General features: G+C 59.1%; 2 protein-coding genes across 11 annotated transcripts; one reads left to right on the top strand and one right to left on the bottom strand.

Moving 5' to 3' along the window:
* The first annotated feature begins 1994 nt into the window (after positions 1–1994).
* CCDC188 (coiled-coil domain containing 188) lies at positions 1995–7190 on the top strand. Of its 6 annotated transcripts, XM_029922303.1 has the most exons (10): positions 2000–2223; positions 2627–2650; positions 3055–3162; positions 3321–3425; positions 3609–3665; positions 3774–3833; positions 3981–4045; positions 4144–4282; positions 4523–4572; positions 4663–4944. In XM_029922303.1, the coding sequence occupies exons 1-10, from the start codon at positions 2200–2202 to the stop codon at positions 4847–4849; spliced, it is 819 nt and encodes a 272-aa protein (XP_029778163.1). In that variant the 5' UTR covers positions 2000–2199; the 3' UTR covers positions 4850–4944. The 6 variants fall into 6 exon arrangements, with proteins under 6 accessions (XP_029778159.1, XP_029778161.1, XP_029778160.1 ...); XM_029922299.1 differs by lacking the exon at positions 4663–4944 and adding an exon at positions 6978–7190 and having other exon boundaries at positions 1995–2650; XM_029922300.1 differs by having other exon boundaries at positions 1997–2650; positions 4850–5040.
* ZDHHC8 (zinc finger DHHC-type containing 8) lies at positions 5547–21268 on the bottom strand. Of its 5 annotated transcripts, XM_029922296.1 has the most exons (12): positions 21134–21192; positions 20140–20281; positions 14110–14231; positions 13779–13979; positions 13519–13691; positions 13219–13321; positions 12688–12779; positions 12380–12521; positions 12049–12169; positions 11867–11976; positions 9548–10548; positions 5547–6551 (listed from the first exon to the last, which is right to left on the bottom strand). In XM_029922296.1, exons 3-12 carry the CDS (start codon positions 14182–14184, stop codon positions 6326–6328), a joined length of 2244 nt encoding a protein of 747 aa, XP_029778156.1. In that variant the 5' UTR covers positions 14185–14231; positions 20140–20281; positions 21134–21192; the 3' UTR covers positions 5547–6325. The 5 variants fall into 5 exon arrangements, with proteins under 5 accessions (XP_029778156.1, XP_029778153.1, XP_029778155.1 ...); XM_029922293.1 differs by lacking the exon at positions 20140–20281 and having other exon boundaries at positions 13779–13936; positions 21134–21268; XM_029922295.1 differs by lacking the exon at positions 20140–20281 and having other exon boundaries at positions 21134–21220.
* Positions 21269–21289: the final 21 nt, after the last annotated feature.

Genomic DNA, 21289 nt, shown 5'->3' with positions numbered 1-21289 from the left:
CTAGAAAAGAACAGTAATTTTTTTTAATTACATGCAGTAATTTCTCTGACATCAGCCATAGCAACAGTTTTCTAGATATGTCTCCTGAGGCAAGGGAAACAAAAGCAAAAATAAACTATTAGGACTTCATCAAAATAAAACTTCTGCACAATGAAGAACACAGTCAACAAAACTAAAAGATGGCTTCCTGAATGGGAGAAGATATTTGTAAATGACATATCCAATAAAGGGTTAGCATCAAAAATACATAAAGAACTTATAAAACTCAACATCCAAAAAATAAATAACCCAATTTAAAAATGGGCAGAAGTCATAAAAAGATATTTCTCCAAAGAAGACATCCAGATGGTCAACAGACATAAAAAGATGCTCAACATCACTCACCCTCTGGGAAATACAAAGCAAAACCACAATGATATATCACCTCACACCTGTCAGAATGGCTGAAATCAACAACAGAGGAAGCAACAAGTGATGGCGAGGATGTGGAGGAAAAAGGAACCCTCGTGCACTGTCAGTAGGAATGCAAGCTGGTGCAGCCGCTCTGTAAAACAGCATGGAGGTTCCTTTAAAAATTGAAACTAGAACTACCATATTATCCAGTAATTCCACTACTGGGTATTTACCCAAAGAATACAAAAACACCAATTTGGTTTCTAAAAAATGTTTTTAATGGTTTTTTAAATTTATTTTTGAGAGACAGAGAGACACCAGCATGAATGGGGGAGGGTCAGAGAGAGAGGGAGACACAGAATCTGAAGCAGGCTCCAGGCTCTGAGCTAGCTGTCAGCACAGAGCCCGATGTAGGGCTCGATCCCACAAACTGTGAGATCATGACCTGAGCCGAAGCCGGACACTTAACCGACTGAGCCACCCAGGCTTCCTAAAAACACCAATTTGAAAAAATACATAGATATATCCACCCCCAGTGTTTACAGCAGCATTATCAATAGCCAAACTACAGAAGCAGCCCAAGTGTCCATCAATTGATGAATGGGTGAAGAAGATGTGGTGTAGATATATAATGAAATATTACTCAGCCCTAAAAAAGAGTGAAATCTTCCCACTTGCAACAATAGGGACAGATATAGAGGATACAATGCTCAGTAAAATATGTCAGCCAAAGACAAATGCCATATTTCACCTATACATGGAATTTAAGAAACAAAACAAACAAACAAAGAAAAAAACAGAGAAACCAAGAAATGCTCTTAGCTATAGAGAATCGACACAGTTGCCAGAGAGGAGGTGGGGGGCTGGTGGGGAGGACAGGCGATAGGAGGTAAGGAGGCACTGGTTGTGATGAGCATCAGGTGATGTATGGAAGTGTTGAATAACCGTATTTTACACCTGAAACTAATATAACACTGTATGCTAACTTTACTTGAGTTAACAATTTTAAAATAAATGTCTCTGGGAGGCGGAGGGAGGCCTCTGAAATGCTGAAGAGCAATCTTGGAGTCTTTTTTCCATCACTTAACAGCGATGTGACCTTGGGCAAGTGACGTGATGTCTTTGTGCCTCAGTTTCCCCACCTATAATGAGGATGATAATCACCCTTATGGAACCATTAAAGTAAATGTTTAATGAATGATTTTTAAAAAATAAAATCCTGAAGATAGGTTAGGTAAAAAAGCCAGGTGGTGGGCTAACCTCTTCTGTGTGATGAGGAGGTGCAGCTGGCAAAATGTGCAGCCAACCCCAGAAAGAACTTCATGACTGGTCTTGTGGAGGGGGGGCAGGAGACTGAGGTGGGAGGGTCACACTGGACACCTTGTTTGGTGTCTGTTTTTGTTTTAACCTTGTGTCTGCATTATCTGTTTTAGGTTTTCAGAAAATAGCTAAGGTGGGTGAGTGACCTGGGGTGAGGAAGCGGCAGAGGGTGTGTGCGGAGGAAGGCATTTCAAGAACAGGGATGTGGTGGGAGGGGCCCCACCAGCCCTGGCTCTGGCCACCCCCGCCCTGGCCCATTGTGACCTCCCTGGATGTGCCCAGGCCTTTGTGACAACAGGCACCCTTGAGGAAGACCTGTGAGCCATGACACCTAGAGGGCCCTCAATAAGAGGGTGGCAGGTTGGGCCAGACTAGAGCCTAGACCTGGAGTTAAGAAGGGGTTATGGAGGTGTCAAAAACTTTGGGCCCCTGTGGCCACTCCTACCCCCAGTGCCCACCACCATCAGCTTCGAGCAGCCACGGAGGATGCCTGGATCCACCCTGCCAGGGGTTTGTACGGTGGCCCTGCCTGGTACCTCTCAGCTCCACTCATTCAATAGAGTCAGCCAGGCCTTTCCCACCTCCGGAGGTAGGGGGCGGGGGGCCCAGGGTAGGGGCTGAGGTACCCGGGACCTTTATCGCAAATGAAGAGGGAGAGATGCAGCGACAGAGACCAAGAGACCCAACCGAGACGAGACAAGGGCAAGTGGAGGCAAGGCTGGGGTGGAGCTGGCCCCTGCACTCAGGACGAGAGCAAGGGGCACCCAGGCCAAGAGGGCCCCCCAGCTCAGGGCCCAGGCCCTGCCCTGGCCCACCCCTGCCGAAGGGGGCAGAAACCAAGGGCTCACCCAGGGCAGCCCCCTCCCAGCTCCAGGGCGTGCCCCTGGGGTCTGCAGAGCGGTCCTTCCTCCAGCTGGAGCAGGAAAACCAGACTCTGGTAAGTGAAGAGGCCACCAAGGGTGTGGGCCCAGCCCAGGCTCAGAGCCCATCCGTGCTATAGGTTTGAAGCTGTTCGCATAGCAGCAGCTTCTGCCCCAGCCCCCACCACCTCAGTCCCCTGCCCAAGAAGTGGCTATGACAAGCACTCCCATCATTCTTTCTTTCTTTTTTTTTTTATGTTTTTATTTTGAGAGAGAGAGACAGAGAGTGAGCGGGGGAGGGGCAGAGAGAGAGGGAGACAGATGTGAAGCAGGCTCCAGGCTCTGGGCTGTCAGCACAGAGCCCGATGTGGGGCTCAAACCCATGGACCGTGAAATCATGACCTGAGCTGAAGCCGGACGCTCAACTGACTGAGCCACCCATGTGCCCCAAGCACTCCCATCTTTCTGCGCCCCCCCTCAGAAAAAACAGAACCAGGATCTGCAGGAGCAGCTGGAGGCCCTCCTGGGGCCAGGGCAGCAGTTCCTGCCCCTATGCCCAGAGCACTCAAGCTGCACGGCCCTGGCCTGGGTAAGTCCATGGCAGACATCTGGCCCCAGTCAGACAGAGGGCAGCTGTCAGGTGTGACCCAGTGACTCCATGCACCATACCCCTGCTCCGGCTCTCAAGCATCCCATGACTACAGATGCTGCCCATGGCCTTGGGGCTGACCAAGGGCTCTTCCACAGACCCCTGAACAAACCAGTACCCGGACCCTGGAGGACAGGGCGCCCTTGCAGCTGCTGCAGCGGGAGCTGTGCCGGGGAGAAGAGTCCTTCATCCAACAGTCTCAGGTAAGTCCCTGGGAGCTGGTCCTGTGGGGGGAAGGGGGCTCCTTTGTGCAGCAGTCTCAGGTGGATCCCCAGGAGCTGGGCCAGGGGTGGGGGTGTCCTTCGTGCTATAGTTCTAAGTGGCCAAAGGAGGAAGGAGCTGACACTGCTGCCCTTGCCTCTGCCCACACGGTACCCATCCTCCAGAATGAACTGCAGCAGATCCGACTGTCCTTTGAGAGGAAGAAGATGGCCATTACCGAGGTGCCTGCCCAGCTGGGATGGGCCAGCCACTGGGGGACCCACCTGGTGGGACACATCCATGGGTACTGCTCTTTGGAGCGTGTGACCCAGCCTTCCCTCTCCCCCCAGGTATGGGATGGCGTGGCCGAGGTACACATGGCCCTGAACAACCAGGCCACAGGGCTCATGGTAAGTCCTCAAAGAGCGACACCTGGAGGAAGAAGGGAACAGGGACTAGGCAGAGGGTGCCGGGGCAGGGAGCTTTAAGAAGCAGGGGGATACAGCAGAATAGTCAGGGTTAAAGGACCTGTGTTGCTTCCTCTGCCCCTCCCCCAGAACCTCAAGAAGGACATCCGGGGAGTACTAGACCAGATGGAGGACATTCAGCTGGAGATTCTGGGGTGATGTGCAGGGTCAGGGGCCTAGGGGCCTGGCTGAACTGGGAAAGGGGCTGGTGTTCTGGCCAGGATGGGTGGATCAACCCCTGACCCCTCCCCAGTTCCACTACACCAGACTGCGAGGTGCTGCAGGCTGGGGTGGGGGACGTACATGGCCCTGACTGTGCAGCCCCCATCCCCAGGGAGCGTGCCCAGTGCCGCACCCAGGCCAGGAAGGAGCAGCAGATGGCATGCATAGCGGTAAGCCCCCCACCCCACACCCTTTCCCGGTCCAACCTCACCCTGGAGGCCCCTCTCAGGGAGGAGATGTGGGTTACAGTGGAGGAGGCCCCAGTGTGGGAGCCCAGCCAGGAGCCAGGTGACCTTGAGACATGGCTGCAGGTGCCTGTCCTGGGTGCGGGTGGGGGAGTGAAGGGAAAGTAAGAACTCACAGCACCCCTGCCAACGGAGGCAAGCTCTGACCCAGCCTGTCTTCTGCAGAAGGCAAGGCCGCAGCTGGGATGTTCCGAGGGCCTCAAAAGCCAGCTCTGGTAGGTGGCTGCATGAGTGCACGGGCAGAGCCCAGTCCCCTGGGATCATCCCCTTGGGCACCCCCGCCCCCTGACCGCCGCCGCCCGCAGGCTGCTGGCCCTGAGGCTGCTGCTGGGCACCCTGCTGGCCTGCACCGCCGCCTACGTGTACGTGGTGGACCCCGCGCCCTTCGAGGGGCTGGTGCCTCCCCTGCTGAGCCGCGCTGCTGTCTGGAAGCTCCGGGCCCTACTGGGCCCGTTCCTGCACCTGGAGGTGGATGACTTCCTGCCCTTCTAGGCCAGAGGCCCAGCGGCCCCAGCGAGGAGGAGGCCAGGCTGCCGGCGCTGCCCCGGGTGCCCAGCGGCTGCGCTGGCCCCTGACCACGGCACTGCCACGCACCGTCCCCTCCAGGAGCTACGGAGAAGGGTGGAGGCGGGGTCTGTCCTAAGGGCTGGGCCTGTGGCTGGACATACAGTCGTGACACACAGCGTGTAAGCTTGTTTCCATGGAAACAGGGGAGGGGGCAGGTGGTTTTGCAGCCTTCTGAGGGCGATTTCACGGTGGGGATTCCTCAGAGTGGTACCCCTGCCTCAGTGCCCACACCCCATCTGTCTGCTGGTCATCAGTGCCTCCGCAGGAGGGCCCCAGCCCACCCCTGGCCACCAGGGAGAGCTCTGAGCAGAGGGTGTAGCAGGAGGGTCTCCACTGAAAGGACAAGGGTCTTCAGGCCTCATCCCTGCGGCTGGCCCCAATCAGTAGACCTCAGGGATCCGATTCTCAGCCCTGAATCTGCTCACCCATTGACTTCACACCCCTCATGTAACCCTCTGTCCCTGTCTGGCTGATCACCCCACCCTCCCCACATTTGACCGGCCACCACCTTCCCACCTCCCATTCCTGTCCCCTCCCAGACCCAGGGTCCCTGTCCAGTCCAGCCTCCTGGCATTGCGCCAAGGCTCGGAGGACAGGGGGACCATGTTGGTGGACAGAGCCATGGAGGTAAACACCAAAAGTTTTATTTAGGGCATTGAATAGGGGTGGGGGGAAATACCTTTTCGGACAATAGAGAATAGCTTTGTGGCTTACTCATCCCCAAGTGGGAGAATTAGAGGCACCGCCCAGGCAGGACAAGGGCTGGCCAGAGCTCCGTCCCTGCCCCTGGGTGTGCCCAGGCCCTGACTGGCTGGCAGGGACCACAGGGCTGTGGGCAGCCAGGCTGTCTGAGGTCCCCCAGGGTGCCACATCTCGGAGTGAAAGAGTGAAGACTGCCTGGTGGGGCCGGGCAGAGCTGTCACCAGGAACACACTGGGCTGGCAGGATCTCCTCCCTGCCCGGGCAGGGCCTGGATGACTCACCAGGCTGGTGGCTCCAAGAGGTTAAGGCATCTGTTCATGTGCTGGGTGTGGGGAGGGGGGAGTGCAGTGACCTGCAGGGGCAACCTGAGACCCCCACCCCAGCCCAACCCACAGAGGCCTGGGCTCCCTGGGGAGGAAGTGGCATCTAAAGTGCTTGGTCAGGCAGGGAGGTTGGGGTGATTGGTGCAACACCCCGGGAAGGCCGTGCTGGTCCCAGCAACTCCAGGGCCCCTGCCTGGGGTGTTGGACCCCCTGCAGCAGGTGGGAACTTCCTGAGGTGGGTGGGCACAGGGTCACAAGCCCTAGTGGGCTGGGAGTCAGTCAAGGTGCGGCTGGTGGAGAGGGGACCCCCAGCCCCCAGCCCAGGGTCTGTGGCAACCTGGCTTCCTGGGCTGTTCTCTCGGGGCCCCGGAGCTGCCTACTTGGTGTCCCGCTCAGGCCCCGAGAGACTGGGGAAAAGGCTGGAGGCGGCTGAGTGCAGGCGGCACATAGCCCCTCGGGGGGGTGCCCTGGCGGCTGGGCTCCAGGGTGCCCGCAGCGGCGGGCGGTCCTCAGGGAGGCCAAGGTGACATAGGTGCAGGCCGGGGGGCACCCTGGGCTGGCCACGCCGGCCCCATCCACGGCTGCAGGTGCCGATCCGCCCCCTGTGGGCCGCAGCGTCCCATGAGAGAGAAGCAGAAAGGTGGAGGTCAGCATGGAGCACGGCTGCCCAGTGCAGGGTCCAAGGCCCAGCTAGTCTCCCGTGTTGGGCCAGCCCATGCCCCAGACCCCCACTCTTTGACCTGGCTGTCTCAGCCCTAAAAAGCTGTGGATTCCCAATGCCCCTATCCCCAATACTTGGCAGTGGGAGGTGGGGAGTAGAGACACTCAGGTTGCCAGAAGGGTGAGTTCTAGTAAGTATAGCTACAGGACGCACCAATGGCCCCCACAGGGTCTTCAGCCAGCAGGTGGTTCAAAATGCACCCCCTACTTCCCCTACTCCATCCCCCCCGCCAAAGCCCTTGGGTTCCCGGAGGGCCCTGGGGTGGCCGTAACACCAACTTCTCTCTAAATACCCTGTTACTTACCAGGGATGGTGCAGACTCACAAGAGCCTCATACCCATCAGCCACCAAAGACCCATCGGCCAGCCCCCACCTCCCAGGCTTCCAACTCTGCTTCAAGGAATGCCCATACCTTTGGCCAACACCTCTCCCAGAGCCTGACCCACTCGGCCCCCTGTCCCTGAAGCCCCCACATTGCAGTAACAGCCCTGGCCTTACTGAAGGAAAGGATCAAAATGACTCTTTTTCTTTTTTTAATAAAATTATAGATATATAGATGTAGATATAAAAACATAAAACAGACACAACGCAAGCGGACGCTGCCGTGTGCTTACTCTCGGGTCCCTGGCGCCAGGCAAAACTCTGACCCAGCTCCCCGATGTGCTTCCCATGAGGGCGCCGAGGCTCCAGCAGGGCCCGGGCGTGGCATGCCATGGGGTGGGGAATCTCCAGTTTGGCAGGGAGGGGACTCCTGGTCTTATGGGCACCCTTTGGCAGCGTCCGGCCCGTGCCTGCTCCCACCTGCCCCCAGTCGCCTCCCACAAGAGCATAAAGCAGAGGTTAAGGCTTCAATGAAAGCGAATTTCCCGGCAGTGGGGGCAGCGGGGGCCCGAGCGTTAACACATGGGACGTGGCATGGCAGCTCAGCGCACAGACACGGGGACGCACCCACCAGCTGGGTAAGACAGGACATACGGAGCCGAGACCCCACCCACAGCTGGCTGTCTGTCTGTCCATCGTCCACCTGTCTGTCAGAACCCAGAGCAGTCTCAGAGCTGGGTGCCTGGAGGCCGGGGCTGGACTCCCCGAAGAACTGGCCTTGCCAAGCTACAAGCTTCCAGCAGGTCCCTGAAAGGCAACGAGTTAGGAGCAACCAGGCGGTGGGGCCTCGGTCCAGGAGAGCCAGGGTCCCAGGCCTCTCTGTCCATCTCTGGGCCACAGTGACCCATCTGTAAGGGGAATAGGTGGAGACCAGCCTGGGGTCAACCTCAGGGGCACGGGTGCAGGCGGTGCAGTACAGTCCGCACCCCCCTCACTGCCCCCACCTGTGGGAGCAGGGGTACCGACACACAGATCCTTGCAGCCTGGGGGCCCTCGGCCCAGCTGCGCCCTGGCGAGCAGATGGGTGGATGGACGGGCGGAAGAAGAGGGACAGGCTCGTAGAGGCGTGGTCTCTTCTTCTGACGTGTCCACACCAGGCCTGGGCCTCCTCATCTCCCGGGGCAGAGAAGTCGGGAGGGGGGCAGCCGCTGGGGGTCTTGGTCCCCGGGGCTCCACGGCGGATGGATGGCAGTCAGTCCTCACACTGAGATCTCGTACGTGGTCCCACCCACGCCGGACACCTTCTTAACGAGCGTGTGCCGGGCAGGGCTGGCGGAGGGCCCTGGGGGGCCAGCAGCAGGCCCCAAGCGGGCCAGGCCTGGGGACTGCCCGTTAAGCTTACTTGGGGGGGTCTTCAGCTGAGGGTGGTCCCTGCATCAAAACAAGCACATACACGCACACCCACAGTGAACACAGGATCACGGCATGACAGAGGCCAGCGGAGGCAACAGGACAGATGATGCAGACGTAGACAGAGCCTGGGCAGCCCCTGCCTCTGAGCTCAGAAAGTCCCACCCAGAAAATGGGTGGGGATGCAGAGCCTGCAGGAGGAGGACTATTGCCGTCACAGGGCAGGCAGACAGATGTCAGAATGGCCATCACCCTCCTCCCAGGTCCCTTGGTCCCTCCCACTGGCACAGATCACAAAGCACAGGGAGGCCAGGTGGACACCGGCCAACCCCCCAGGCCCTGCACTGTTCTGGCACCCCAAGCTGGGGAGCCCAGGGGTGACTGTGGGGCCCCTTCCCTGCTCCCTCCTAGGAAGATGAGGGGAGGTCTTCCTGCCCTCCAGCCTGCCCAGTACTGACCAATAGCATTTCTGATCTCGATGCCCAAGCATCCACAAGGGTGAGAGCCCTTCCCTCCTTCGGCTGCCACCCACTGGGCCAGTCATACCCACAACAGGGACGTCCTCCCTGACTGAGCCTGTGCTCAATGTGACAGGGGTGACACCTTGACCATCCCCATGCATCCACTGTGGGGCCCAGCACACACCAGGTGTTCAGCTCATATACTTGGACCTGGCCCTGCAAGGCAGCCAGCCTAACCTCCAATTACCCATCTGCTAGGGGCCTAGAACCAGCCCACCCTGCTAGGCCTCAGTTTCCTCATTTCTGAGCAAAGAAGCCCTTATTTCATGGCAGCATGTTCCGCCATGGGGCATTGATGTCCCCAGACACAGCCTCCTGGACAGACACCATCTCCAGAGGAAGAAGCCTCGGGCCCCTGCTACACTTGGTCACACCAGCTAGGTGAGAATGTGCAACACTGGGCTCAAGATGCAAATCCTCCTGCCCCCATCCTGGGATGTGCCAGGGTGTCCTTACAGCTGGGTGGCCTCCATACAGGCTAGCCAGGAGCCTCAAAGGAGGGTGAGGCCCACCCCGTAGGCAGCCATTGACTTCCTGGACAACCCCCACGTGCTCAGCCAAGAGGCCCCACAAGAGGCTGGACACCTGACCTGTGCTGGGAAGCCCCCTGCCCCCTGGCACCCACCTCTGCATGGCCAGCGAGGGTGGCGACTCCGGGAGGTCCGTGTGGATGAAGGCGACAGCTTTGGGACCTGCATAGGAGGGTGAGCGGGGTGTGCTGGGCGGGGAGGGCGGGCCCTGGCGCACCGGGGACCTGTGCGAGCCGCTGCCAGGCCGAGGCCCAGGGGCATTGTTGTTGGCCAGGTCAGCCTGCAGGGAAGAGGAGGAGGTCCGTGGCGCCCGGCTCACGGCACTGGACAGCGAGGACAGTGAAGTCTGCAGCGCGGGGTTGCGGGCACCGCCAAAACCGGGCCCCGCCACCAAGTCATCTCTGGAGCCATAGCGCAGAGCAGGGCCCCGGGGGCCCTCAGACAGAGCGCTGGCCTGCTGCAGGCTGTAGGAGCTGGGTGCATCATAAACGCCCGAGTCGCCAAAGAGCGAGTCAGCCTGAGAGCGCAGCAGCCGTTCCCGCTCCTCCCTGTCCTTGCGCTCCTGGATGGAGGCCATGATGGTCCTGGACAGGTTGTCGTAGCGCACAGGCGAGGGCTCCCGTGGCCGGGGACCCAGCACCGGGCTGAAGCTACGGGGTGGGGGTCGTGGCGGGTCACCCACTGCCCCTGGGTGCAGGTAGGGCGAGCGGTAGCTGGCCATGCCAGCTGAGGGGTGGGCTGGGCACGTGTGGCCACTGGGAGAGCCGGGGTTAAGCAGACTGTCGTAGGACAGGCTGCCGTTACGGTTGGGCAGCGCGTGGGGGGCGAAGATGCTGCGGTGGGGAGTGGGGGCCCCGCCCTCAGAGCGCAGAGGCTGTAGGGCCATGTGGTCCCCGCCCCGCCGGCTTGCTGCCTTGAGGCTCAGGGAGCGCAAGGCACCCGAAAAGGTATCAGCAGCACTGAGTGGCGGGGATGGCGGGTAGGCTGCATGCAGGCCTCCGGGCGTGTAGTCAGGGAGGTCCAGGCTGGGCTCTGACGCAAAGTCCAGGCTGTGGATGCTGTCCTCCCCCAGTGTCAGGGAGTCAGGGCCCGGGACCTGTAAGGAGAGAGGACATACCTCTGCCACTGCCCAGGCACCAAGTGCTCTGTGTCCACACAGAGGCTACAACCCTGATGACATCAAAAGTAGCCACGTGTGCAATCAATAAGCTGTTCCTAGAAGCTCTCCATCCCCTGACTACCTCTTCCTTGTGCACCACAGAAGCAAGTGGGGACAGGGTAGACCAGAGCGCCCAGATGCTGCCTCCTCAGGGAAGGCTGAGCACCCTGCTCCTGCTCATACTTCCCCGGGGGAGTGAAGGGGGCTGTGGGGACCACCACAGGAGCTGGACTTGAGACATAATAACCACACAGTGACCCAGAGCCCTCTGCTGGGCACCTCACAGCCAAGGATTGGGGTCTCTGCAGGGTAAGACCACCCAGGGCAGTACCCTCAGAGCCCACCTGGGCAGGATCTCCTGGGGAGGGGCAGCCACAGCAACAGGGAGGAGGGGCCTCTTTGATTCTCCCTGAATCAAGGCATGCAGGAGCAGGCTTGGGCTGGGGATGAGAGCCTGCATAACCTCAAAACCGAGAATGGGGTGTTGGTAGGGACAAAGGTGGCTTTGGGGTACTTGGCCAACCAGCCAGAATCCTCATGGGATCCAGGACAATCCCAGGAAGGCAATGAGACAGGCGAGGGCACCTAACGCCTCCCATTCCCAAGAAGGGGTGACAGACACTTCTCCTGGGGCAGGACCGGGGCATGTTGGCCTGGGAAGCCCAGACTCCCTGCCCAGCCCAGAGGGTCCTGAGACCCAGGGTTGAGCAGGGCACCAGTGGAGAGCTGTCTAGGTATACTAGTCTAGTCACAGGCTAGCCTCTCAGACAGCCATGAAGGAGGATGGGCAGCCTGGGAATGCTCATAGTTCTAGATCATTCCTCAAGCTGTCCAGGGCTGCCAACTGCTCCACAGCGATCGTAGAGTACTTATACAACTCAGAAAAAATAAATGTGCTTTCTTAAACAATCTCAAATTCTTCTGAAGCCTTCCCGTGGGCCTTACAGAGTGACTAATGGTGGAATTCCAGGCATCCTGGCACATACTGCTCCTGGGGGCAGCCGCCTACCAGGCCAGCAGGCAATGCCAGCCTAGGAGAAGGGGCCAGCCAGGACTGCCAGTGCCAGGCCTTCCCTCATGCCTAGCTGGGATGCCCACAGGGTGAGGCCCTACTGGCACCCACAAGCCTCTCTATGACGCTATGGCCCAAGGGGTGGGGCCTCTAGGAATGGGACCTCTGGGGTGAGGCCTCTAGGTACAGGGTCTCCAGGACGGGTAGAGCAGGACCTCCTGGGGAGGGGCCAGGCCTCCTCACCTGCTCACCAGGCCCGCAGAAGGGCGCCTTGGGACCCGAGGGAAAGGCAGGCCGGAACTTGTACATGGCAGGTGTCGGGGGGCTGGTCCTCTGCACCGACAGGGCACTCTCTGGGGAGATGGACCACGGTCAGGCTGGGGTCAGTCCATGTCCCTCCCTCTGTCTGGCTACCCCCACCTCACCAGCACTGCTCGGGCGTGGGGTCTGCAGGTCGCCTCCGAACGTGCTGGCCTCCGCCTTGGGGGGCAATGGCGGCCCCAGGTCCAGCGGCTTCTCATCCAGCCGGTCCAGACTGCCCTTGGACTGGGAGGGGGCGTGGTCAGTGGTAGGTAGGGTATGGGCCAGGGGTGGGGCATAACTAGGGACTCCTCCCTGGGCCCTGGGCTCTAGACCATTCCCCAGAATCTACCCAGTTCCTCCCCCTTCCACTTTTAGGCCCCCTCCAACATAGCTGCTTCCTGCCTTCAAGGGTCTGCCTTCACCCCATCCCCAACCTGATCCCAGGACCCCCACCTTGCTGCGGCCCAGGCCAGCCTTCAGCCCGTTGTCACTAAGCTTGACCTTGAGTGGGGCAGCTCGCTCCAGGAGCTCAGGCCGAAGGAAGGGAGGCTTCAGGCGAGCAGCCAGTGGCAGCCGGGGAGGCTCCACCACATACCTGCACCAGGGGCAGAGGGGTCAATGGCCAGGGTGACCTGGCCTGAATGCTCACCAAAGGCAAGGCTGGCCACACCTGCCAAGGGCAAAAGTTGACCAGGCTGAGGGTCCGCACCTGCCCACCCCAAACCAGGCAGAGGCCCCTTGACACCCCGTCCAGGCCTCACCGGGGTGCCAGAGGGCTGCACAGCACGTGCTCCACATTCCCATAGCAGCCTCGGGTGAAGGGGTTCACGCCCCCACGGAACTTCCCCGTCACCTGTGGACATGGGACCCCTCAGCCAGCCTGGCCACCCAAGGTCCAGGCCAAGGCGAACAGGGGGACAGGCAGGGATGGCTGGGGTTCCTCAGATGTAGGCTGGGCAGGGTCAGCCCATGGGTGCCCCCCACCCATTTACCCTGAGTTTCCCTGCAGGAAGCTGTAAACTTCTGGGCCCTGAGTTACTGGTAGCACAGTTGTCCACAGGTGGGAGTGAGCAGGGGGACAGGACAGATGAGACTCCATACTCCACACCCCCACCCAGGGTCTCCAGGGCCAGATCCTCCCCCTATGGAAGCTGCGTAGGCTACCTCAGCCGAGGACTCTGGTAGCCCTTCCCTAATGCCACCCCCACATAGTCCTGGTGTAGCCCTGACCCTCTTGGCCTATGGGGGACCCCCATCCCCAGCACTGCATGGCCCCCTCCTAAGGTCAGCACCTGCTCGTTGGTGGTACGCCCCCGAGTGACTAGCACCACATGGAAGCCAGTGAGGCCGATGACAGGGATGAAGAAGAGGCCAGCCACACACATAACAGCCATGCTGGCCCGTTAAGGCCAATGGCCATAGGCAAAAACATGGAGCAGTTGCCTGTGAACAAACCATTCCCACCACCACCCAACCAGGGATGGCCACCCATCCCCTGGGGACTCCCAGGCAGTCAACCGACCCCCCACCCCAGTTTCCCCTGTGGAATGTGCCCCCGGCCCACACTTTCTTTGTGGTCAGGCCAAGGATACGTGATGGTAGTGTGGGCGGCTCCCAGTCCCTCAGCGTGGTTCAGCACATAGACCAGGCCAAAGGCGACGACACCCACCATGTGTGCGCTGAGTGACAGCAGGAACAGGAAGAAGTATCGGTAGTTGCGGCGCCCGATGCAGTTGTTGACCCAGGGGCAGTGGTGGTCAAAGTCCTGGGCAGGAGCAATGAGTCAGAGCATGAAATGAGTGGGAGAGGAGGGACCTGGAAATGGGGGTAGACAGGGAGGCAGGATGGTCACCTCTACGCAGTTGTCGCAGACGCTGCAGTGGGAACAGCGAGGTGGACGGTAGAAGTGGCAGGTGGCACACCACTTCATTCGGACTTGGATGCCCCGCACATCCACATTCTTGTACAGGGGGGCCCGGAAGTCGTCCTCCTTATCCTCGTCTTCATCCGCTGTGAGCCAGAACCAGGGAAGGGTGCCAGGAAAGTGACTTCCCTGGCAGGAAAGTCCTTTCCGGATCTCTGCCAGCCCACCCACCAGGACCCACCCCCAACGAGCTCTTTCATGTCAGCCACTCACACTCGAGTGAAAGAGAGCAGATTATGTGCCCAGCACAGGGCCCTACCTCGGGGGAAGACGCCAGGGTCCATGAACGTGGCCATGCTGAAGTTGGCCAGGACAAAGAGGAAGATGATGCCATTGTAGACGGGAACAGCTGGGGACACAGCTCGAGTCAACCATGGGCACCTGTATTGGATAGCAGGACAGACGTGGGTCTGGGGGGACGGCAGATGCATGGATAGGGGATATGGCAACAGATGAATTAGGCATGGCCACTCATAGAAAGGCTGGACCATCAAGGTCACCATCAGGGCTCAGTGTGGGAGCCAAGAAGTCCACTGCAGTCACATCCTGCTGGGAGATCCCTGTCCATCAGCCTGCTGTTCCTCTACTCAACCATCAGGGCTGAGCACCTTGTGCACAGTGTGCGGGCTCCCTGTATGCGAACGTTGACTCCAGCAACCCACCAGGTGGCTATTAGGAACTCAACTCATAGTTAAAGAAACTGAGACTCAGAGAGGCCCGTAGGCATCCCACTTTCAGGAGGGGTGGCAGACTGGAGGCGGGAGTCCAGGATGAGAAACGAGCCCACTCTGCCTGTGCACTATGACAGACAGAGGCCAGCCCCAGCCCTTACCTAGACCTGTCCCCAGCCCAGCAAGGCCCCTTCATCAGGGAAAATTCTCAGTCAGTAAATGCATGGTGGGTTGTCACCCCTGTTTTTCCCTGAGAGGTGCCGTCTCAGTGTCTGGGTCACTGGGCACATCCCCATCCAGGCAGCCCCTTCTTTTTAGTTTGTCATCTTACTATCTATATGGCAGTGCAGAACACCTGGAGATCTAGAAAAGCACGATACCCCACAGTCACTCGCCATCTTTTTCCACCCTTCAGCCCTTGGCTCCAAGGCTGCCCCCTCTTCCAGGAAGCCTTTCCCAACTCCTGGCACCCCATAAGAGTCACACACACACACGGCTCCCTGGTGGGTATTTTGTCACAGAGAGTGTCCTCCTAAGCCCTCTTGGGACCTGACCAGAGCCCCCTCTCTGGAGACCCACCAGACCTTGGGCATGTGGCCTGTGGCCCCTGCCCTGACCCTGAGTCCATTCACTTGGCTCCCACGAAGTTCCTCTGGCCTCAGGCTCCTGATCTCTCCCATGGCTCCTGGCTGCTTTGACAAGTGGGGGACACCTACTTGGGGGTTGGAGGGGTGTTCCCCTTCCCATAACTAGCCCCTTTGTGGAGCTGGAGTGCCAGAGGGGATCCCCTACGATAGCCCTGACTAAGGGGACAGGGCATCGTGGCCTCCAGCAGGGTGAGCAGTGCCCATAGCCCTGCCCACCACCCTAGTGCACACTGGCCACGCTGGCGCACCCACGCCTGTCTTGGCCAGGAGCCAGCCCCGCCACCCCAGCAACCACCTCCATGGCAGCAGAACTTCGCTATTTTTAGTGGAAAGCGAGAGGCTATTTAAAGACTCCACTTCCCACGGCAGCAGGCTCAGCAGGCCAGGAGCCGCAAGTTACCCCTTCCTCTTCTCCAGGACCTACTGTGGAGGTGGATGCACTCCTGAGGACACAGGTCCTCTTTGCCGGGAGAGCTTTTCTCGACCACCCCCTGCCCAGGCAGCCCAGAGCACCTACTAGTAGGTACCTTCCACCCTGTGGGCTGAAGCCTGGCATACAGATAGTGCTGAATGTATGCTGTGGTCTCTGATCCAATCCCATTCAGCAAAGTGACAGTGGGCATGGTCTGCTCAGCAAGGCGGGGTGGAGGCAGAAGCCAAAATACCAGTGGGGATGGGCTCTCCAGGAAAGTGAGAGCTGCCTAAGAGAACCAGGTACTCCCAGGAGCCAGGGAGAGGTGGGAGACTGGGGACCTCCTGCTCAGGAAATGCAAGCCGGCTCCCCCTGGTGCCTTCTGGGAACGGCTAGCTATGCAATCTGTACAAAATGAAAATGCGGGCACCCTTGTTTAAAAAGTATCAAGGGGCTTCTGGGTGACTCAGTCAGTTGGGCGTCCGACTTCAGTCTGGGTCATGATCTCACAGTTCATGGATTCGAGCCCCCGTATCGGTCTCTTTGCTGACAGCTCCAAGCCTGGAGCCCTCTTTGGGTTCTGTGTCTCCCTCTCTCTCTGCCCCTCCCCCACTTGCACTCTGTCTCTCCCTCCCTCTCAAAAATAAACACACAAAAAAATTAAAACGTATCAAGAATTTCAAGACACTGACAGCAAAACATTAAAGGCAAGTGTGGGCTCTTGTGTACCTGCAAGACCCGTGGCACCAGGGGAGCCAGCCAGCTTTGGGGAAAGAAGGAGCTGGCGAGGTCCTAAGGTGCGCCGGGGCCAGCAGATATGCACACACAAGGTACAGCAGCTGGATGGGCACTGAAGGTAAGAGGATACATAGGGGAGGTCAGAGCAAGGGCCCCGTCCTTCACTGTTGTCTGAATTTTGCCTGCCCTGTGGCAGGGACCACAAAATCCACTCGTCCAGCTGTGGCGGGTGGGTGTTTGTTTTCTCTATTTTATAGGCAAGGAGTAGGTATAGGAGAGCTTGTCACAACCATGACCTTGGCGCGAACCTACGTCCGGGCTGGGATTCCAACCATTACGCAGGCAGGCAGGGACTCAACCCCATGGGCACCCCCCCACAGCCACACCGACCAGAGTTGCCCCTGGCTGAGGTGGCCTGTCCTCCCTGAGTTGCAATGATCCTCCAGGCTGCATGGGCGGCCCTGAATGAGATGCCTAGGACTGGGGGAAGTGCAAAGCACCTGCACACCAACAGGCCCACGTTTGGGAACCTGCACTGTGATGGGGGAACATATGCACTGAGGTGGTGGGCAGCCTCTGTCCACTGTGGGCACCAACCCCCTGCATACCGGGGCCGCATATACCAAGGAGAGTGGGGTGGGGCCTCAGCTGGTATTGGGCAGGCTGTCAGGGAGGTAGTGGGCAGACTCTCTAACAGGCACCTGAGCCATTGCCCCCTCTGCCCACCATTGCCAGGCCCCCAGGCTTGTCTGACACAGGATCAGGCACCCCCATGTCCTCCTTATCCTCCCTCAGGGGGCCTTTGCCCCAAGGCCATGCCATAAGGGGGATCGTAGCCTGGGTCATGCCTAAGGAGGACTGGCTCACTGCCCCATGCCAGCAGGCCCATGCAGACACACACACACATCCTCATGAACACACAGGGACACATGCACACACATATGCAATGCACACACAGATACACAATATGCTCCAAGATCACACGTGTGAATACATGTTTGTACATGCATGTATACAGACACATGTGCATACATAACCACATTCAAAAGGCACATGTATTCAAGCATGAATCAACACGTGTCACACGTGCATAAATATTTGCGAGGACGGATGTGCCCACTTGTGCATATACTGACACACGTGTAAAAACACACATAAATGCAGCCATGCCCTTCCTTAGGCTGACCTTCCCCTCCCTAGACTCCCCATGGACCAGGCAAGTGTGAGGACATATGAGGACATGAGAGCTCTGTGGGCACAGCCTGGCAGGCAGTACTGTTCGGTCCACCTTGAGTCCGTCCTAGGCTCCAGGAGGGCCCCTCTGCCCACAAGTACAACACTCCATTCCCACCCAGGGGGCTGTGCACTCCAGGCAGGGGTTAGCCACCCCTTGCTGGCTGCAGCCATACTCGGGGCCCAGGGCAGGCCTGGGTGGGGGATGGCCCAGCTCTGAAGCTGGAAGCCCTCCTCCCTATCCAGCCCCCGCCTCCTGAATGTCAGGGCCACACGCCACGGCCCCACCCAGATTGAGGCCCCAAGTCTGCCTGGCCCAGCAGGGAGACACCACCCAGTGGGGGTGGGGGGTTCTGCAGGGACAGTATGCGTGCTGCAGCTAAATGTGGAATGGAAAATTTTACCTCAGGAGTTTTCATTTAAATCGAGTTCTTCATTAACACGGTGTTTAAGAATGATGCTCACACACGGGAGCACCTGGGACCAGAGGGTCTGTGGCCACTCTTCCCTGGTCAGGCCAGGCAGGACCTCTGTCCTCGTGCACCCATTCCAGTCCCTGCAGAGATCTGAGCAGATGGGGAAACTGAGGTTCAGGAGGCCAAAGATACCATAGGCCACAGCCAGTGAGGCCTGCCAAGGAGCTCACCCCAAGTTTCCTTCCTTCCCATGTGGCCCCTGCCAGGAGCTCCATCCACCTGGGGCTTCTGGCCTGTCTGGGCCTCTGAGCATGGAGAAGGCTCAGGCCCATCCTGGCAACTAGCTGTGACATCCCAGAAGTCACCCCCTCAGTCCTGGACAGAGATAAGAGGGCCTAGCCTGACCCCATGTGTTGGTACTCCGAAAGCAATCCCAGCTTTCTGATGTCTACAGGGTCCTCTGTCATTCTGCAGAGCAGCTCTGGGAAGAGAAAGAGGCTGCAGTGGAGGCCTGGCCTGGGGGCTCTTGGAACTGCAACTCGTCCACCCTCCCACCCCACCACCAGCACCTGACCCAGCCTGGCACTGAGCCACAGTGTGAAGGGTTTCTGGGACCCAAGGGGACATAGCTGTACCAGGAACCTAGGAAACCTTCCTGGAGGAAAAGTGCCTCTGGATACCTGCCCTTCAGTGTGATGCTCCTACCTCCAGTCATCTTATCCATACCCCAGAGTGTCCTGACAACATGTCTGAATGTCCTGCTCATCCCGGAGCCCTCAGTGAACTGGCCGGAGGGAGATCCTTGGTCTTCTAGGCTCCTGGCTCCCCACCCTGGATGATGTCAGTATAGACCTGCCTCAAAGGGGGCAACTCCTGTTTACTGAGCAGAGAGGAGGCCTGGGGCCACACAGCACCCAGTGAAGTTCAAGGGGCAAAGGCAGAGAAGAAAGAACCCTGTGGGGGGCCCCAGGGCAGGGTGGGGAGGACACAGGAGTGGGCTGCACCCTCTTGGGCACATGTCTGAGTCTGCAGCAGGCCTGGGCCCAGAAAGAGAGTACAAGTGTGAGGGCTAGGGTGACCAGAGGCTTTTCCCAAGGAGGGGACCACTGGGACTCCTGCTTGCCTGGAATTGGCATGCTGTGAGTGGTGTCCCTAGGCCTAGTTTGCGCCACAGAACCCCTTCTCAGGAGGGCAGTTGGCTTGGAGGACCCCAGGGGGGTGGGTTATGGTCCCCAGTGGCCTTTTGGCCCAGGGAACGTGGCCTCAGGGTTTCAGGGGAGCCCTGTCCCAAGGCCAATCGAGGCTCACTAGGCTAGATGGTCACTGAGCTAGTGCCCCTTCACCCCCATCTTGCCACAGGGACACATGCCACCTTCTCTCAGGCAGAGTGGGTCACACACAAGGCAGGACACAGGGAAAGGTCTGCAGTGCCCTTGAAGGAACCCTGCACCTCGCTGGGCTGGTGCTCCTGAACCCAGAACCCAAGCTCTGAGAACAGAGGAAGGAAGAACTTGGCAGAATCCAGGAGCATCAGCGCCCACATCTTGGAGGCAGGTCAAGTTCATAAGGCAGTCTTCTAGGGGCCCTCTGAAATCAGGGTAAGGGCTCATGACAAACTCACTACAGTGGAGCTTAGGTGAGCCTAGGAGGAGAGACAGGCAGGGTGTCTGGGGCAGAATTGATTTCAATTTCTTTAACGATTTATTTACGTACATTTCACAAGTTCTTGAAAGAGAACATGTATTACTTTTAATGTTAGAGAGGAAAAACACTGACCTGCACTTTGGAAGTGGGAAACCAGGATCAGCAAGTGGAGGTCAGACTACCAGGAAGCACACCTGAGACTCTTCCAAGTCCCAGACCCAGGACTGGACTGGGCCCCATCCCTCCAAAAGACCCTGCACCCACTGCCCACCTGCCCCTCTCCTCTCTGCCCCACAGCCAGCAGCATCTGAGTAACAAGAACACGCCTGCTTGCCAAAGCCAGAAATAAGCCCATCCACACAGGCCTTTTTTAAACACGCTCTTGGCAGCCTGTGGTGCCCACCCAGCCCCAGCCTCCAGGTAGAGGGCTCCCGCGCCTCCAAGGGCACCCAGTGCAGACTCACTACCCTCACAGCTGTTATCTGCACTCCTGCTAAGATCAAGGGTGCCAAGCCAATTCCTACTCACCCCTACTCCAGGCTCACTTGCACTGGGGGGCTGACTGCCTCCAAACAGAGGCCTCACTGGCCACTTGTGAGGCCTCAGGTTCCCAGTAAGGCTTGAATGGCCATAGCTTTAGTCATCTGGGCTGTCTGTCTCAGCATGGGACCTGTGGAAGGGGATGGTCCCAAATCTGTATGGCTAAAGCCTGGAACCCCCAAACTCTACTTGTAACCTGGGGCAGGGGTCGCCCACAACCATGGTGTTGTCAACAGGCTGATGCGTGAGCCAACCTGTCAGGTGAAGAAGTTACAGCTGCATGGGCCCAGGGCTCTGCCTACCTTCTGACTCAAGGGTCCCAGTGCCTGACTCGGCTGGTGTCCCTGGGTGTGGCCCGGCCCAGGCCCTCCTGCTTCAACCCTGAGCCTTTCTGAGAAGGTCAAGAGAGGAGGGCATTGCCAGGCCAGCATCAAGGGTGCCTTTGGGGCAGGCACGTGGCAGCCCGGCCAGGCCACACCTACGTGGGAACAACTTGGCTCTGGCCCTGGGCTGGACACTCAAGAGCCACCCTCAGCTCCTTGCTGTTGGGCTGGTAGCTCTCTACAACCCACGTCCCCTCCTGCAGCCCATGGGGAGGGGAGGGCTGCAGCCACACCCTGGGAAGCCACAGCACACACTCCCTGATTCGGGCCCAGCTCCTCACACCCAGGGCCTGGCACACTCGTGAGATGCCCGCCAGGCGCTAGTGTCCCCACACACAGAACTCACCTGTCCCTGGTGCCCCATGATAGATACACTCACTGTTTCTGCCTCAGCCCGGGCAGGGGACTCACTTCGTGCATAACCCTGGTGCCAGCCCTGCCATACCCAGCCCTCCCCGCCCTTGCCCCCATGCCCTGACCTGCCCAGCCCCCAGGCCGTGTCCCCCCAGCCTTGCCAAACTGCATCCCTTGCTGTACCGACCCCTGCCCCTTCTGGCCCGGCTGTGGTCGCCTGTGCCCCGGTGACGCGGGGGACTCACGTGAACACGAAGAACAGGGTGCTGGAGCCGACCAGCAGCGCGGCGGCCGTGGCCACCGGGATGTACTTGGCGGGTTTGAGGCGCGTCCCGGGGCTGCGGGGCATCCTGGGCGCCGCGCCGCCGCATCCCTCCCCGGGGCCGGGCGGGCGGGGCCGG

The sequence above is a fragment of the Suricata suricatta genome, chromosome 14 (genome assembly GCF_006229205.1).
Source record: "Suricata suricatta isolate VVHF042 chromosome 14, meerkat_22Aug2017_6uvM2_HiC, whole genome shotgun sequence".
Classification (NCBI taxonomy): domain Eukaryota; kingdom Metazoa; phylum Chordata; class Mammalia; order Carnivora; family Herpestidae; genus Suricata; species Suricata suricatta.
Note: the sequence above shows the minus strand (reverse complement) of the source record. Positions and strands in the feature narration are given on the sequence as shown.

Bases quoted from the DNA above. Each gene is read 5' to 3' on its own strand.
- ZDHHC8 (XM_029922293.1), bottom strand. From the start codon at position 21,237: ATGCCCCGCAGCCCCGGGACGCGCCTCAAACCCGCCAAGTACATCCCG. The intron at 13,322-13,518 runs GTATCCTTGGCC...TTAACGGGCCAG, and splicing joins GCCGCCCACACTACCATCAC to CATGGCTGTTATGTGTGTGG. The intron at 11,977-12,048 runs GTGAGGTGGGGG...CCATCTCCCCAG, and splicing joins CCCACGCCCGAGCAGTGCTG to AGAGTGCCCTGTCGGTGCAG.
- CCDC188 (XM_029922298.1), top strand. From the start codon at position 2,117: ATGGAGGTGTCAAAAACTTTGGGCCCCTGTGGCCACTCCTACCCCCAG. The intron at 2,651-3,054 runs GTAAGTGAAGAG...GCCCCCCCTCAG, and splicing joins AGCAGGAAAACCAGACTCTG to AAAAAACAGAACCAGGATCT. The intron at 3,163-3,320 runs GTAAGTCCATGG...GCTCTTCCACAG, and splicing joins GCTGCACGGCCCTGGCCTGG to ACCCCTGAACAAACCAGTAC.